This window comes from Egretta garzetta, unplaced genomic scaffold (assembly GCF_000687185.1).
Source record: "Egretta garzetta isolate BGI_Z169 unplaced genomic scaffold, ASM68718v1 scaffold235, whole genome shotgun sequence".
Taxonomy (NCBI): Eukaryota; Metazoa; Chordata; class Aves; order Pelecaniformes; family Ardeidae; genus Egretta; species Egretta garzetta.
Window position 1 is genome coordinate 1,417,305 of NW_009259792.1, and position 19,089 is coordinate 1,436,393.

At 44.8% G+C, this 19,089-nt stretch overlaps 1 protein-coding gene across 1 annotated transcript in view; it reads right to left on the bottom strand.

The window, feature by feature from the left end:
- RUNX2 (RUNX family transcription factor 2) overlaps positions 1–19,089 on the bottom strand; it is a 160,186-nt gene that overhangs the window by 94,432 nt on the left and 46,665 nt on the right. Inside the window, exons 5-6 of the mRNA XM_035895128.1 lie at positions 15,943–16,116; positions 6,418–6,579 (exon numbers count right to left, since the gene is read on the bottom strand). Coding sequence (XP_035751021.1) covers positions 6,418–6,579; positions 15,943–16,116 — 336 coding nt within the window. The remainder of the gene's footprint in view (positions 1–6,417; positions 6,580–15,942; positions 16,117–19,089) is intronic.

Here is a 19,089-nt window from a genome sequence, read left to right on the forward strand (position 1 = left end):
ATTTTTCCTGTTTATTTCCTCTCCCGGCAGCCGTTTTAAGTAAATGAAAAGTCCTTAAAGACACGTATTATAATATTCAAATGTCTGAAAATCAGCCCGCTTGTTTTACCACCTTAATATGGGTATAGGTGCCTAATTTGAGGCCACCCACGCTAGAAAAATTTGGCCTTCGTCCTTCAGGTAGGGATCATGCAACGCATCTTCTGGACAATTACTCCAATGAAAGATTCTACCCAGCAGAGCGGCTGCTACTGAAACCCCACAGACGAGTGCCAAGGCCCTGAGATTCCCAGGTGGCACCAAGTGGGCAGGAGACTAAAAATGGAAAACCTGCGGTAAACAAAATAAACAGAACCACTGAAAAATAATGAGGGAAAAAAAAAAAAAAAAAAAGGACAAGTTTCAAGTTTAGGGAGGGTAGCAAAATGAGCGGGTTGTTTCTGAAGACCTGAGCTCTCTGAAGTTCTTTACTTTGCCTTAACTCAGTGTCACCTTGCAGGGAAAGCATTGAAAATTAGCTGGGAGAAACGGAGACAGAGACAACCTTGAGTGTCTCAGCTTCCATTTACAAAAAAAAATAAAAGAAGACAGAGTGAAAATTGTTACAGTCACCAAGAAAAACATCGCAGGGTAGTGAGTGCACCAGAAACAGAGCTGGCTTCTTGGGTTTGCCAAGAGCCTGAGACAATATTGCTGCCGCGTGAACTGCTCATTCATTTCAGGAGCTGCTAACACCAAGGCCGTGGCTGGCAATGGCCACAGTGTTAACCATTTCTCTGCTCCCCGGAGCATGTAAAGAGGAAAAGAATTGTATTTTGGAGACAGCACGGATGCCTTGTCTTATTACGGGTTCCGTCCTGAAATGTCCCTACTACCCACAACATTTAATGAAGTTAGTAGGAATTAAGGGATGCAAGAATAGCTACTTCACATGACAGCGGTTTTTACTTAATGGCTCTAAATTTTCTGAACTCCTTCAAAGAAGCTAAACACATTTACTTTCTTAAAGTTAATATTTTTTAAAGACCAAATCCCCTCCCCTCAAAAGAGAAATTCCTTATTGTAAGGATCATGCGTGTACAAGACATTAAGCAAAATCCAAGGTAATTCATGTTCAGGGTGAGAAACCCAGGATCACAACTAGTACAGGACCTCAAGGAAAGCCAGCCCATCACTGTGAGCCACTTTCTCATTAACATACAAATGCTAAATCCAGAGGTTCAGCTGGAGCTGCTTCCATTATATGTGGGTTTTTATTTTAAGATTTGTAGGCTTACAAGAATGAAAATTCAAACATGTAAAGGAGCAGTATTGTCACTGATGAGGGCATGGCTAGCATTCGCAGGGTTGCATTTCTACTTGCCAGCCCTCGGTGAGCTGGGAGAACAGAAATGTTTCTTAAATTCAGTATCTGATGAAGGTCCAGGATGGTCTAAAATGATGTGGTGGTATCTACAGAGTGAGAGGAATTAACGGGAAAGTTTGGCAACACTCAAACAGCCCAGGGTCAGGGACCATTTTCTGGCTCTAAACCCAGCCGAGATGGCCTGGCCACAGCTGTAATATTAAATCCTTTTAGCCTCCACAACAAGGTGGCTGCCTCTGAACTGCCCATGGGAATGGGTTTGGGAATCTGCTCATTTCCAAACCACAGCTAGGACCTGCTCGGGAGCGTGCTGGCCAGCCCCACTCAAAACCAATCTCGCTGACAAATTAACAGTATCGGTGTTTAACAGCCCTGGCCCTACCACCGTATAATTTGTTGGTAAAGATATTCCTTTCTAGCCATTTTTGTTCAGGGATGGGTCTGCAAACTTCTTTTGTTTAGAGGCTGAGCCCAGCATGTCCCTCATCTATCTCAGTGTGCCCCTCATCTATCTCAAAGTGTCCCTCATCTGTCTCGGCGTGTCCCTCATCTGTCTCGGCGTGTCCCTCACCTGTCTCAGCGTGTCCCTATTCAATGACAGAAAATACAAAGACAGCAAAATCCACCCTGCATGCTGTGGGGACTCCAGTGCGTGGGATGGGAGAGTTTGGGCATGGTGGCACAAGGCCACCATCCCCAATTGACAACTATCTTCAAAGAGTGCGAGCCCAGGGCTGGAAAAGGTAGGTTTGGTGATTTGCCCTGCTATTTAGTTTAGGTTTTAATTTTCTCCTTTGTCATATAGGCATTTGTCAAACACAGTTGCATAGGACAGGCTCTTCTGCAGCCAGCACTGAACATCTTCATGTTACACTTGCAGGGCAGGTCCTCCAGCATCTTAAGACCTTGACCCTGCAAGCCTCTGTCTCAAAGGTGAAGCAAAAAGCGAGACTAGTGTTTAGGCAGAAGGGTGAGGAGGTCCAGGAAATGTCTAGGGTAAGAAGAAGTCTCCCCACCTCCCTTCTCAGTAGTCTCAACAAAATTACATTCAAGCTCAAACCCTGCAATCACAGAGCAGGTAGAGGTCAGGGTGAGGCAGACCATGGCAGGGTTAAACCAGGACTAAAGTGTAACAAGGCTGTGATATGGGTATGTTTATGGGACAGTTAAATCATCGCTTAAATCATCTCATCAAAAGCAGACTATCAGATCAGACATGCCTGTACCTGAAACACTCACCTAGGCTTGCTTTAGAGCCCGTGGAGACAAACAGGCTCTTCCAAGGCACTGCCAGGGACCAGTACAGCTCATCGCAGACTGGTCACGTCCTGCAAATGCCAGTTTGTCCCCACTGACTCAAAAGGGAGCCGAGGGTGACTGTCTCAGATATGGATGTCTACCCTGGGGACATCTATACCCAGACCTCCTTCACCTGCTGCGGAGCAGCCCTCTTGCCCCTGCAGGAACAGCCCGACCTGTACTCCCTGCTCTGAACCTTGCATGTGCTGAGGACTTGCTGGATCGGTCCCAAAGCTTTATGTAAAACGGCTGTGATGTGTATTTATATGAATCATATACATTAATTACATAATAGACACTCATGCTCCCCATCCCACATGCACTTTGGTTACGCATAGGACACAAAGACTGAGTGCATTCACTATGAATCATGCAATAAGACTATGTCCCTCGGGCAAAACTCTCTCTAAAATGACCATGTTCATATATTCCCATGGTTTCCACTACGATATTATTTAATTAAGAATATTAATCTGCTAGGCCACCAACTTTCACTGTCTTCTGGGGAAGTCTGAGCAGACAAGAGATTTTAATAAAATATGGGGACTCCTGCTCTTTTTATGACTGAGTTGGTGCAATAAGGTAAGCCAACTGCATGGCCTCGTGAGCTTATTTTTTATTTATTCTTGATATGAACACGAGACTTATGCACCAGAGAGATCATTGCTTCAAAATCTGCATCATGAGAGATGCCAGATAATCTTTTTCTGCTTCGCTTTTCAGCTGTTGCTGTTGCATACTGCCCAGATACGTGTGACACATCATTAATTAGTTGTACGACACTGCAAATACAGCTCTGATCCCTCTTTGGAGACTAAAAGGTGAGTACTTGAAGTCTGACAGTCATGGGCAGTCATTGATTTGCACGTGCCCGCAGCACGCATGCAAACGTTTCAGGTGTGCAAAGAAATCAGTCAAGACACTGCCACGACCAGTTCAGCCACATTACACCAGCCTGCCCCAGTAACTCCTCAGGGTTGCAGCGTGCTGCCCTTTTCCCCTCTCCCATGGGATGGAGAACTGCATGAATTGCTATATCAGTCCCCCGTCAACCCCTTTCCTACAGCTCCAAACCTCTTTTGATCCTCAACCTAATCTGGGATGGAAACACAGCATCCTCATCACCGAGAGATGTACCCATCCCAGGATGGGGAGGAACACCATCATTTTGGCCATGGATGTGTTTCTGGTCATGGGAGTACCATCAAAAATCGCACTTGAGGGCCGCCACTGACAACACAACCAGGAATCAGTCTTTAGAAGGACACATTGCTTGATTAGATGGTGTATTTTCAACATCTAGGTGAGCACAACTTAAGCAGTGGTCTAGGCAGAGCCATGGAGGCTTGTGCAAAGGCTGGGTGATGTGAAATTGTGGCAGGTAGGAAGTCCTGTGCCTGTAGGTGTGATGTCCAAGGCCTAAGGGGGAAGTTTTACCCATTTTTCCTCCTGTATGATGTTAAGCAACAGGCAGTAAATATGGCATTCATTAAATTACCTTGTATACTTTTAACAGCCTTGAAAATCAGATTTCTGCCACTGTATCGGAAAGGAAGGTTTGTTTTTATTCAAGGTCTTGTAAAACTCTAATTTCTCCCTCATGCACTGGAGGTGCCTGAAGTTTTCTAATGTTTTAAGTGTTTCTTAGCAGCCATTTTTTCCCCCCACCAAAGCTGTTCTCCTCTGAAAGATGTATCAAATAACTGAGTGGAGATCCGCATTTCTCCATGTGCGAGGGATAAACTGGTTGCTGTAAGGGGCAGCTTTAACCTTGCATTTCTCTCTTTACTTTATACACAAAAGGGGTCAGATCCTGCCCTCCCTCCCTGTGGCACTGCTAGGCAGAAACCCTTGCGAGGAACTGCAGGGTTTGCAGCTGGGGCTGCAACGTGCCTCCTTGCAGCCTGAGCATCAGATCTTGTCCTCCACCCAGGAACGCCGCTTTCTATTTCTGAATGTCAGCAAACACCACAGACAACCTCTGGAACTTGAAGATCAAAGTCCCTTTTTTTCATTCTTGAACCTAACTGGAAGCAAGATCCCCACCCTGGGAAAAAGGTAAGAGCATCGCGGAGGGGTCGGTCGAGCCCCCAAAAGATGAAGGGCAAGAAGCGTGAAAGCAACTGCCTGTAGAGTACCAGCAGAAAAGTTCAGTCCGCGGCCACATCGTGTACACAGCCAGGTCTTTCAATCATTCTGCCTGTGCCCACATGCCAGGCACTCACGTCTGAATACACACAGACAAGCAAGGGCTGCAGGGCGGTACAGCTGCCACAGTCCCAGCCGAGCCTCTCCTGGAGGTATTGCTGGGGGCAATTGCAAAAATAACCCATTTGACAACACAGACCATCAGGAGGCTCCGGCGCAAAGAGAACCTGTTTCGGGCCAAACAAAGCATTTCCTCAGCATCAAGCCCATCAAGTTTTTTGAACGAAGTCAGCGCGTTGCACGGAGAGCCCACAGGAACCTGCTCCACCACCCGCCAACCCTCGGCCCACGTGGAGATCTTTGGCATCTCTGAGAAGGCAGCGCGCGCGAGGACCGCAGAGGTTTTTGCAGCTGTTTGTTGGGAGAAACAAAGCTTCCCTCCTCCAAGATGAAAGAAATCAAGGAGTCTATGCTAATCAAATCCTACATGCCTGCTGGCTGACGTTCAGCTTGTCAGTGCTGCAGCTCAGTGGAGTGAGCAACATTTCCAGCACCGTGAGCTTGGTGGAAGGGGAAAACACGACAGCAAGAAATTCACCTGGCTGCGAGTCAAACAGGTGTATGGCAGCAGCATCCAAGATTATAATAATATCTTGCAAACATGCAAAAAATAGATGTAATAAGACTGATTCTTTGGTTTTCATTAATGAATCATAAAGGCTTTCTTTACATTACACATGCTTTTTTGGCATACGCTGCTAATATTTCCACACTTGCAAGGTTGGAGTTTTAATACTGAGCCTCCCTCCCCTAAGGTTCCTCATTTTTGGCAAGATATACAAGGTGACTGTGTGCCATGACAGGCTCTATCTTACTTTGGGGCAATCAGATTACTTCACACAGATGGTTTTATCACTGAGACCATTACAGATGAATTGCACAGTATGTAAATGTACATTTGTTTGATTAAAAAAAAAAAAAAAGTCTCAGTTCCTTGCTGCTGTCTTGTCTATGTTCTTAAATGTATTTCCTCTCTCCCGCATCATTCCAAAGCACAATTTGTCCAATCTTTATCCTAAAGTGACTCAGCTAGTTTCTGATAGGCATCTTAAGTACACATTAACTAAGGAAATAGGCTTTCTTGAGCTACTGGATTGAAATGCAGGAGAACGAACCTTAGCCTTAACTATTGAAGTAAGGAAGGCATCCATCTGTCAGGATGCCTAACATCACGCACACCACAGAAGTAAAGCACCGAGAAATACAGAATATCACAATTACTTTAAACCATGCAAGTAACCAGCCTTTTGTAAGGGGGGGGGGGGGGAAAGAGATAATTTGTTCATAGAATCAGGTTCACAATTAAAAAATAGTCTGATCTGAAATGGACCTAGAGCCATTCAAATGATACATGCTCAGAGCAACACAGCAGCTCTTCCACTTGAGGAAAAAAGGGACTTGGACCCCCGCCCGCCATGCAGTAACCCTGTTATCACCGACTGAGCTTTGCTCTTCTCATTAAGGTTTGTCCGAGGCCACAGAGGTGGCCTCTGCCAGTCCTGTTCCTATCTGCATAAATGTTTTAGGCAAAACACGATCTTTACCTGAGAGGCGTCTGGGCACATCGGTGATGGCTGGAAGTCCCGTGCCTCGAGTGGAGGACAGGGGAGTTGTGGAGTGAATGGACGGTGAAGTCATCTGGCTCAAGTAGGATGGGTAGGACTGGTCATAGGACCATGGTGGGGATGACTGCGCCTGCCTGGGGTCTAGGGGAAAAAAAAAAAAAAAAGATTTTTTTTTTTAAAAGAAAGAAAAATTGTAGGGCATCAACAGCCTAACTGAAAGAGGTGGGATGACTGAACATACACACATCAGCGCTACAAGGAATGAGGATGCAATGAAACATAACCTGCTCCTCTAGGACTCAACCCCTTCAAGTCTCACTCTGTGCTCTTCCCTCCCCGTAGGAATTTTTTTTTGGAAACGAGTGGAGCAGTGAGCAGAGTTTTAAAAAGACCTAGCGGCTGTGCCGCAAATTCCTGACGTCTCTCCTCCAGGTCTAACAGCATGTTATATCAGGACTTGCCAGTCCTCGTGGATTCAGACAGATAAGCAGACCCGAAGTATGAGAGCCAGGTCTGAGCTTAGGAAGTGGACCTCAGAGGTGGGGAGACTCTACAGTCAGCACTTGGCACGCCTGTCAAGTTGTTATGCAGTTCAAACATGACACGGTAGTGTTTTCAGCGCTGAAAATACTATCCAAGAAGGAAAATGTCATTAATCTTATCAGCATCCGTCCAAAAATGTCACATTTGGATGCTGGCCCAATGGCCTACAGTCACCTCAATTACAACAGTATGAAGCCAAATGGTTTGAAATAACTATCGGAAGGTAACGATGACATTTGATGTAGTTGCTACAGCTCACTATGGAGGAAATTATTTTAAGGATAAATAGAGTTTATTTTCTGCTGAAGCACTGGTGGATTGCACTGAGTGAGAGAGGGGGAGATCCAGTTTTACTCACTGGTGGTTGGATTTATAAACCCTTTGCTCTCAGCTAATATCTGGTGATAAAGATACCACTGACTGCCTCATAAATGATTATTTTTATTTCTTTACATTAATAAAAACAAAGCACTTTCAAGCCCAAAGTTCATTTTGGGCACTGCATGATAAACAGAACACTCTCTGAACTGGCTCATAGAAACTGTAGCACATCCCTCCAAATCCTCCCCAATATTTTGAGTGCAGCACATCAGGTCCACTCAGATTGGAGAACCTGCTGTATCAGAGCACCGTGCTAAGGCCCTGCTTTGTAGACAGCAACGTGATAGCCACATGGCATAAAAAAGGCACTTTTTCAGGAAATTCAACCTTTTTTTTTTTTCTTTTTTTAACTCCTTTCCCTGCTCTTCCACACAGCAAAACCTTGTAGTTTCAGCTATTCCTTGTTTATTTTTTCTGTTCAGACATGATTTGTTTGAAGAGATGTCTGGAAAGCAGATACTTCCTTGAAGCAAAATAACTATATAGATATATATAAAACAAAACAACTTTCCAATTTAATTTTAAGAGGATTTTCCTGGAGTTTGCCATTTATATTAGAGCTGAGTAATATAAGTGGTTAACATAAACTCCTCAGAAATCCGAAGGACACTTGATCATTAAATGTAATGAACTTCTTTGTTTTAACAATTTCAAGGCTAGGATTGTATAGATTGGCGCCGGTTCAAATCTGACTGACGGCTCGTTGTTATATCTGATATTGACATATTTCTCTGCCTCATTCCACTACTATAATTCACCATTCAGTCAATGGTAAATGATCTTCAACTGGGAACGGAAAGCCTAGGCTTGCTGGGAAAACAATCTTAAAATTAATGATGTGTCAGGAGCACAATATCAAATCTGAGCTCCTTCAAACTCCAAGAGATTTTCAGCCTCTGCTTCCGAATCTAAAAGAGTCCCTTAAAGTTTTGCATTTAGGGCAGCTCCAGTGCTGGAAGGAAATTATATAGCAGGTAAAGGCTAGGAAAAAAAATCACAACAGAGGATGTTTTCACAGGATTTTGGTCTAAGATGGTGAAAACCTCAGGAAAGAAGCTGCCTTCAGGAAGTTCATGCCAATTCTGCTAGTGCAATCCTCATGGCATGAGATCCTGGGCATCTCTGGCACCCTCACCACTTTGAACACCCATCCTAGACTTAGTTTTATATCTAATATCCTTAATCCATAAGTGTGAATGCCTGCGTGGACACAAGAAGGACGAATGGCCAAAAAGAGGTCTGTCAAAGACTCATGTGGTCTTTCAAAACAGTATCTCATACTGCGCTGTCAGAGGCAGAATGTGGGGCTGGATGGACCATCAGTTGACCCAAAAGCATATCATATATTCTTACGACAACTAGCTTAAATTTACACATGGCTTCTATAGCTCATCCCAACCTCAGCACCGCACTACTACATTTCTTTTACATATATATATATATATTTGATCTTAGCTCTTCATGAGTGCAATACTGTAAGATTTTAAACTGTAAAGTATTTTAAAGAAAGAGAAAAGGAGGATGGACTGTTAGTGAAGACATGGCTGAGGTCATGATCGAGGCAGGGTGGGGAATTTTGCCCTGGGGCTGACTGTCTTCAAGCATTATCTTTGGCCCGTTAGAAAACTGAAGATATGAGTTTCACCAGATCCTGGAGTAAAGGCCTTAAAACCAGCCTCCGCTCACTGATAGTGGCCACGGTTTGCACAGACGTGTGAGGAGAGAGCAGCGAAATGCCCTTGCCTTGCCAAGTCACAGGTGATCTGCTAGCCCACAGGGTAAGCATTGCTGCTCAGCGGTGTTGCACAATCCCCAGAGTAAAATGTGGTGAGGCAGAGTCCAAAGCTGCCCCACCTAGTCCTCGAAGGTGGATGTGCAGCTGGGTCTCACGCGGCACCCTTTGGTCCCACCAGCAGATGTTCCCTGCAACACCACTGGAGCAGAGACTTCAGCCACCGAGGCCTAACCAGCCCCATCTCTTCTGGTCCCACATGCCACCTAACCAAACCTTCTTCTTTTAGGGACATGGTTTAGTGCTTAGGGACATGGTTTACTGGTGGGATGGCAGGGTTAGGTAAAAGGTTGGACTCGATGATCTTAAAGGTCTTTTCCAACCAAGTGATTCTATGATTCTATGATTCTGGGGCGGGGGGGGGAAAGGAGGATTCCAGGGATGTTGTGGGGAGGGGGCTGCCAGTGCTTCTGGGGCAGACCCAAGCAGATGCTTGTGGGGGAAACACAACGATTTCTGTAGGAGGGTCATCTCCTCCTTGCTTGGGCACAGAAGGCGTGGAGTGGCTATTTAGCCGTACCAGCGGAGAGGAAGCTACTAGTGGATTTGTGAGAGGTTTCCCTTGGTCTGCTATGCCAAAGACCAGCTTCTCCATTTTCTCTGGCTGGAGGGCTTACATGTGTCTGCCAGGTCACTACAGGCCAGGGGCTTTGCGCCATTACCCGAAGCACCACGTGCTCTGGCAGGCACAGCACATCTTCCCAACCATGAAAAGCCCAGAACAGATAAGAAACCCCAGAGCTCTGAGGCAGAGCCAATGTGGATTACTCCCTAAAGGAATCCCTCGAGAACAAGGGAAAACACTACCCCAAAAATACACTGAACAGCTTGGGAGAAAGCGTCCTACCTTCCCGTAGAGCAGCTCTGGGGAAGGGCTAGTTCAATGACAGCAAAGGAGGCCACTTTGAGTTGGCATTTGCACTTGAAAATTTTGGAGTGATTACTAAGAGCAGTCATCCTTAGTAAACATTCCTGTTACACGCGCCTGGGTGTGAAGAAAAGCACAGCTTTCAGCGTATTCATTCCCAAAGGGGCACGTCGTGTGTACGCTAAGAAAGCCTGGGCACAGCTCGGCTTAAACAAAGTCAGCAGGGCGAGGTCTAAACTAAGGCACAAACAGCTCTGTCTTGTTTGCACTGCCAGGTAAACCTCGCCAAAGCAGGAAATATTGAGTATCGCAAATTATTTTGTGCCTAGGTTTTACTGCCACATTTACGGTCAGTGGGCGATACACGTGGTTCTTGACCCCTGTGGTCTGTGATTGACTGCGTCAATGGGCAAGGGACATTGATGTTTAATGGGCAATAAATGGTTTTAAAAATCAGTCAAAGATTGGATGCACTGTATAAAAAAAAAAAAAAAAAAAAAAGAAACAATGAAAAAAAACCCCAGCGACCCGTTCTCCCAGTGATGACATTGGCTCTCCAGCAACGTGACTTTTCTTCCTTCAATGGAAATGTTCTAAGTGTCAACGGAGAGAAATAAAAACTCATAAATAGCCCTGAAGAATGAGATTTTCCACTGCTTTGGCACTGGATTATGAAGCACACAGATTTACTATAGAAAAAAAAAAATCAATTTCTCATTTCCCAAGCTGAGTTACATGATCAGAGCATGATCACAGGCTCGCAGCTCCTCTCTGTACCGTCTATAACACCCCAACGTCACATGCGTGCACGCTCTTTGCAAAACCACTCTCATTTAAATCCAGCCACCAGCTCTAGCACTGGCTGCTGCTGATTGTATTGGTGCTACTGCCGATACTAAAAAACAAACTGTCTGGAGCTATCTTGGGTAAACAGACCAAATATCTTCACTTCTGATCTTAACAAAGCCAAGACGACTTTCTGCATGAGTAACCCAACTATTGTTGTAACACCACCATCCCCAGCAAAACAACAACAACAAAAATGCAACCTCCTTCTCTTCTCCAACTATTCCTCAGGCATCTTTAAAAGGCCAAGGCTTGATCTGGATTGCCCAGTTCAATCAGTGAAGTCAAATCCAATGGAGTTACACCCCAATGTACAGAAGCGTAATTGAGACCAGATTTTGGCCTGAAGAACCTCTAAAGCCATTTCTCCTCCCACCCACCCCCCACTCCCCCAAGAGTCACATTTCTAAAAGAAGAAAAAAATAAACTGAACAAGTCATGCCAGTAGGGCAACTAAATTGTAAAGCCGGGGGAGGGGGGGAATAAAGTTAAAAGAATACTAGAATACTTTTATAGGAGGGAGACAAGCTTTACCAAATGGAGGTTCGCAATGGCAACTCGCCAGTCGCCTGGAGGATGCAATCAATTTGCATAAAACACAGCAGACGGCAGCCACCCCTGTGTTCATGGCAGCAGAAATCCCAGCTCCGTCACCTCATCCGCTGAGCCTTGTAGCTTCTATTCCACGTTACAGTGGGCTGTAGGCATAATCCACCCTATAAGCCTATTACTTGGGCTATTTCTGAATTACCTGTTCCAGGCAACCATGTACTTTGTCTAACGCGGTCTCAGACTGATGTGCACCAGCTACCAACTGGTGTGTGCCTCAGCGTGCTGCTGGTCCCAGGTAAAACACAGCCAACCCCTGGCAGGGTGCTTGCATAGCGCCGGTCTAATACCAGCGACACAGTTTTTGTTTCAAACCTGCCCTGCAGCTGATGGTTTTGGAGAACAGACCCTGGTCTTTGAGGCAGATGTCGCACAGCTTCATACCCAGAGCCCAGCCCAGCGCCGTGATGAAGACGGCTTTCTGCCTTCCCCCCGACTCTGCAGAAGGGCAGCATCCAGCCCGTTGCCTGCAAGTCCTGAATGGGGGAATTAACGGCCCAGCTGGTGCCATCCCCATCCTCCACCTGAGAGTCGAAGGTGCTTTCTGCTCAGGGTCTTCCTAGCAGACCCAATTTATGCTGTCCCTGCAACCAGTCCCTGCCTGCCAGTGGAGAAGTGTCCCCTTGCTAACTCCCAGGTAAGCCAGCTCTAAAGCCTTTAAATCTGCTTCCTACAATCCTAAAAATGATGAGAAACGAAAGCGTAATGTCCCGAAGTACATGGGGAGGGGAAGAGGAAAAGGAAAAAAAAAAAGACTTCACGGGACCTGCTTTTGAGTGCTGTTATTCCAGTGATGAAAGTCACAGGTTGCCTATAGATCAGACGGTGCCACAGTGGTGATGGAGCATGAAACCTCACTTAACTCCCACTTCACAGTCTCCGCAGCCCAGCCGCCGGGGTCCTCACGCCGACCACATTCCTGCCATTACGCCCGTGGCTTTTCCTGGCTGACGGAAGCTAATCCTCACGGGTTGCGTTTTAGAAAAACAACAGTTTTCCTCGTTTCATACTGAAGCACTGATGCAACAGCTCCGTGTCTGAACGGGAGCGTAATCGGATACACGAGTGAGTTGGGCGAGTGCCGTTAGGGAAAGGGGAAAAAAATAAAAAAGCAAATATACCAGTATCCAAATGTGAACGGACAGGATTCCTGATTTACGGGCAGCAAGTGGGGTTCAAATTGAATCTGCATTGCCTCAGCAAAGGCATCTGCTTATTGGACGATTTGTTTTTTAATGACCTTTCGATGTTGCTTTTGCAGAATCCTAGTTAAAATGCCATGTTGAATAAGGGCAACTCTGTGCTGTGTACCGCCACAGCCCCAGTCCTCTGGTAGGTTTGACTGGGCTGTGATTTGTAAAACCTGCACTCTGATACTCTAGGAAAATAAACACAGCCTAGACAGAGAAAAGAAATACAAGAGTGAACCCCAAAGTGCTGAGTTCTTTCAGGCTCAGGTGTGGGTGAGCCAGGCTTTAAATATTATTTGCTTTAATCACTCAATAGCTATGCAAGACCTCAGGTGGAATGAAACAAAAAAAGTTTATGTGCTTACTAGCAACAGTATGGATTTTGTCATAGGAAACCAGTATTTACTGTTAAAGTTATTAGGAATTAATTATTTTCCCTTAAATTACTAGGTAAAAAGATTAAGAAACAAAGGTATTTCTAAAGGAATGCTTGGTTAATTCCAATAAAGGTAATAAAAAAATCCTTGTTTTTCAGACAAGGGTCTATTCTCCTTTTAATACATACCCAAGCCATACCAGCCCAGTGACCGTGTCAAGACGCCAGTGAGTAATTCCCACTGAGTATCGCACCACAACAAGGAAACTGGTGGAGATGGACAGCCCAAGCCGCTCACTCCCTACCACCACACCAAACAGGCGGACATTTAGCAATTTCCCATGGTCACCTAACACCTGATCAAAGAGGTGCCTCGTCTGCGGCATCAACTTTGTCTCTCGTTGGCACGGTTTGTGCGGCAGCGAGCGTCCATTCATCCCAGGAGAACTCGGAGGGACTGTCCGCAAAAAGCATCCCAGTGCTTTGGTGGAACATCAAAGCATGTAGAGCTTTACAGATTACAATCACCGTCCTGAAGAGCACCAAAAAGTCTTGTGGGGAAGCCAGCGCAATTCTCAGAGCTCGCACCCATGTAACATGCTCACACTAATCACCCTATTAAATGGGAGGACTACCAGAAAGCTAACGAGTTGCCTTTGAGGGCTGGGTGTTTGACTTTTCTAAATTGTGGAGGAGGCAAGGGTGGGGAATAACAGGGCAAACGCTGTGTTGGACCACAGTACAGCCCCATATTAACCGCAAACTTCAATAAGCAGCCGAGTCCTCACTGCTTTGGGGGAAATGAGAGCAATTTGAGATTCTAAAGTATCCCACAGCCATGAGTTCATCCGGCAAGAAAAGCATAGAATCCACAATAGGTGGGAAAGTCAACCTGCCTTCCTCGGTTCGGCTCGCCTCGCTCTGCCCTACCAGCACCGCGTCTTCCCTCTCTCAGTGAAATCTCAGCCGGTACTTTGAACTGCTGACTCCTAAATTTGCAGAGAAGACAGCGAATGCCACACAGCTTTCTTTCCAGTCAGGCTTATTTAAAGCTCATGTGAAGTTTTCACCTCCCGGATCTGTAAATGCTGCTGCTGATTCATAACGAGGCAGAGAAGTACTCTATTAATCAAACCCAGCAGAACATTTTCTACAGGAGGCATTTACGTGAATGAGAGCAGCATATGAGGTTACACTTAGCTAGGAAGAAAATCACAAGGGGATCTCAGTTCTCGTGCTTCAGGGCATAAGCTGATCACCAGATGGGGTCAGGAAGAATTTCACCCTCCTTCGTTCCTAGATATAGTGTTGCACAATAGGTAAACGATGGAGGCACAAAGAAGGAAAAAAGCTGATTATAGCCCCAGTTTTTCCCCCTGCTTTCTCAGGAACTACATCCCCAAATGCTGCCAAACAGAAGACAATAGGTTAGGAAAAAATATCAGGTTTTAGTTTGGCAGTTCTTGCCCAGAAAATGATAACGCACAAGAGCCCTGATTTCACATGTCCAACTAATAAAACACTAAGCCTGGCCAAAGAACCTGCGCTGGGAAGCTGGTGGGCAGCAGGTACCTTGCAATGGGTACTATCGACACATTTAATAGATTATTATAATTTATTCTAGTTAAAGCTAGACTTCTAGATCTGGGAGAACTTTGCCACAGCTCATGGGAACAATTTCTTTGTTTCAATTCTCTGAGTGCTTTGGGTTCAAATTAGCCCACTTACTTCTCTTTCTTACTGCAAATTAATAAACCAGTGGAACTTAAAAAACAAGAAAAAGAAAGAAGAAGAAAGCCACAACACTTTGTTAAAACCGCTAAGTTTCAGCTGGTATCTTGTCAAAACCACTTGAAACATGAAACCAGAAATCTTCCTAGGTTGACTCAAAGACTATGTCTATAACTAGGAGTGCTTTACCAGTGAAGGAATACTGGTATGTAAGACTGGCAAAGGTCTCCTGGTAGAGATGCAACTAGAGCAGCAAAACTGAGTTTTAAACTAGTCTAGTAAATTGCTCCAAGAGTTTTCCTGATGGACTTGTGTCTAGGTGAAGTTCTCCAGCAGTTCTAGCAAGTGAATTGCTTAGGGGCAACACCTCTTCACATCCTGGATAGACACAAATATGTCAGCAGAAGTTTTCAATGTAGGAATGGCCAAAATTAGGTAGAGGTTGTTTTGACCCTCTTTTGAAAAAAAAATAACCAGCTCTGAATTTAGAAAAAATGACAACATTGGTTTATTTTGTAGGCTTCAGAGTTTTGTTGCAGACTTCTGGCAGAGCTGCAGTTAAACATCTTATTTCGGTCTTATAATCTGTCACACATGGGACTTTATGATTTCTTTCAGCACAATGAAATCTGTCTCTCAGCATGCAATCATAAATGTTGCATACAACCCTCACAAGTAACCTTTGGAGATTTCTCCATAACCCACTTGTTTTATTGTAACAGTGGCCAGCACTGGTGCTAGAAGGAAACCGCCACGTGAGGAGATTGTAGTATTATTCCAATTGAAAGACCTCTAAATGCTGGCCGCTTCCCTCAACACCAGTGCAAAATAAAAACACTGCATAAAAACGTTCATCCTAATATGTACTATTGCACACGTGGGGGACGAGGCAGAGCAATGTGGCAGTTAGAATTTCACCAGATTCCTACTTAATTTACCCAGATTGACGGTTTTGGACTATTTTGGTTTTAGGGCAAAAAGATATTTTTAAAAAAAGAAAGACATTTTCAGCTTCAAACACTATAGAAAAATCCACTTCCCACCTAGCTTTGCTTGGAACACATCTCTCACTCTGTCACAGCCTCCTTTGCTGCAGTCGAGACACAAATATCCATAAGCAATTGCTACCATTGCCTGTGCAAGTCAAACCTATGGTTCTGTCTCTTACCTGTAATCTGACTCTGTCCTTGTGGATTAAAAGGACTTGGTGCAGAGTTCAGAGAGGGCCGTGGGCTCTGGGTCGGGACCCCTACTCTCATACTGGGATGAGGAATGCGCCCTAAATCACTGAGGCGTTCAGAGAACAAACTAGGTTTAGAGTCATCAAGCTTCTGTCTGTGCCCTGGAAATAGCAAATCATAAAATAAAAGCGTTAATAACAAGATTTAGTAATTTAACACACCCCCCAAAAAAACCCCAAAATGGCCTCTGAGGACCTGTTATTAGCTTTAATGGACTTATAGGTATCTCAGCTACCCCCGATAACACAGCGACATGGGTGGGGTGATACGTGTTTTGGGCATGGTTGTGCTGGTGAAAGCCTTATTGAGTACAACTGTGCCCATACAGATGTGTAACATGTTGCAATTTGGGTCAAAATAAGCACTTATGAGGACACCCACACAAGGTCTTTTTTGTCTTTTTTTTTTTTTTTAATTGCCACTTTAACTACACTAGGCAGTTAAAGGGGCAAACTTTCTTTTCCAAAAGCAAGCCTCGTATGTAAGTACAAGCTATCAAGTGGGATAACTATTCCACGCCTGGTTTATATGTTGTGGATTTTTGCGAGAAAAAATGCAAGCTTTTTTTCTCCCCTTATTTTTTTTCTTTAACTCTGTCGCAGTTAGTCATTAGCTTTCGTTTCTCTGGGAGATTTTCCAAAGAACAAATAGTCGCTGTCATTTGAGAAGAGCGGGATCGCATGGAAAACCTTCAAAGCTGCTGGCCAAGACTGACTCCTATGCTGCCTTGCATGGATGGGCACCCTTCCTCAGTGCTCCTACTTCCCTCCCCAAAACCAGGCTAGCTGCCCTCGTGCCGTATGGCTGCATTAGGAACACTCATTTAGGGGTGCTCGGCTGACAAAATGTAGAGGGGGAAAAATGGCAAAATCAGCAGATACCCCAACTGGTACCGCTCATACCATCGTTGAGACGTTTACTTTCCTAATTGGTGTCTTTTTTCTCCTAGGTTTAATTTCTTTCCAAAGTAGTTAGAGGATGCTCCTCGCCCAATGGCACCTTTGAATGTGAGGTGCAGAAGGTGTTATTTCTATCATTCAACTTATGGAGAAACAGGTGTGCATGGAGATTAAGGGCAGGACTAATTTTACTTAACTTTAGCCATTCATAAATCAGGCATCTAGTCTAAACTCTTCTAATGTAGACTTCCTCTACAGTTAATGGAAAGAAATAGCTACTTCCAGAGGGCAATTCATCTCATTTGTCTCTGACACCAGTCTTAAAGCGGGATGATTCACCTTCTGAATTTGCTTTCTCTTCCTTCTCTGATCAGAGAGGGAGCACACACGACTAGTTTAATTAGACACCCTCACCGGTAGTCGACATTAGATGGAATGAATCTTACCCTAAGTTACCGACCAGGGTCACACAAAAAGCCTCTGGCAGAGCTGAAACTGTGGCTCAGATGCCCTGATTGCAACCCAGAACCACATCTGCCTCCATCCCTGTAAGCAGCGCCGGGGCACAGGCACAAGCAATAACTGGGTAGGGTGTTTTTATGCTTTTAACGATAAGAAGGGTCCCTGGTAGGGTTTGGGTTTGAACCCTTCCAGATGATCCCCAGTGGCTTGACATAACCCGTGTTGTCCCTCAGCAGTGTGAACACAGCCATCTCTCTGGAGGCTACGAGAGTTCAGCTTTGCAGACACGGTCAGATTGTCCCATAGGTCCTAGGGCCAGAGAACCAATTCTGTCACTGGTTAATTTATTTTAAAAGCACAAATGAGGCCACAGATTCTTAAGATGGAACTACCAGACTACCACTCATAAAAAAATGCCTTTTAATGGTACCTCTCAGCACAGAACTGAAGTACATGGGTTCACATCATCTAACTGGGACCATGGTGCCTACATGACATATAGGCAAAGCAATGTTGGTACTAGACAGCTAAACCCAAACTAGACCCAGAGCAATCATGGTTCTAGATAGAGAAGTGAAGGATTCAGGTTCGGAGATGAGAAGAAACAGGATGGAATTTAATTTTGGAGAAACTTCTCTAGCAATTTAAAAAAATTAATTACTTGATCCATTATTTTGTACTTTGAAGTGTGATTTTTCTCCCCCAGGATGACTCAGACTAAAAGCACGGGGTAGGTGGGAGCTTTCTCCTTAAGGAGAAGGTGCTGCCCTATATTAGAGCTGACATGGGTGGCTAATCCTCTCTTCAGGAGGTATCAATCACTTTAAGTGGGGAATGATTTTTGGGGGGCTTGTAAAAACTCTGTAATGGCAGCTTAATTAACAGGATAACATCTAACCTGGTACTCCTCAGCATTATCTTTTCAATCTATTTAAATTACAACTTGTACAAGCTGGGTGCTGCTAAATCTAAAGAAATTACTTTCATGCACACACGCAGTCAGTGTTCTCTTGGGGTTTCTCCTTCTCCATCTTCTTGTCCTCCACAATTTTATGTACCTGCTTTTCCCCTTGCCAGTCATACTTTCCACTCTGTTTTTTAAAGGCATCTCCTTCCCCTCCCCTTTTCTCTTCTACTCATTCCAAATCACATTTTGGCAAATTCAAGAGGGCTCAGAATAAGGCAAACGTGATTAGCCTACCTCTGGCCTCACACACTAGGGGTGACTTTATCTGGGAATGAATCCACCCCCAAAGTGAATTTTATTTTGAATTTTTGTCGAAAAATCCTGTGCTGTGTCCACACAGTGTGTCCTTTTTGCTAAAGAAGCACTAACAAACCGGTGCACAAGCTATTTAACTGTCGCCAGGTAACTCAATGAACACGTTACGTAGGTCACCGCTCCTGCACCAACCTGTGCCAGAGAACCCCCAGCTCTGGCCTCATCACACTCGGTTTGCCCATGCATAGCTTTGCTAGAAAAGAGTTTATATTTAATTACGTCTGTTATTATTATAATGAACTAGGTCTATCACAGAATGATAAAATTCAGCACGATAGCAGTGCACTTCAGTGTAGGCTGGGGGGAAAAAAAGAAGGAAAAAAAAGAAAAAGAAGAGGAAAAATAGAGGGGGGGAAAAAAGAAGTAAGAAGAAAGATTCCCACATCTGGTTGAATTGAAATGATCTAGAGATGTGTGGGTTTGGGTGTTGC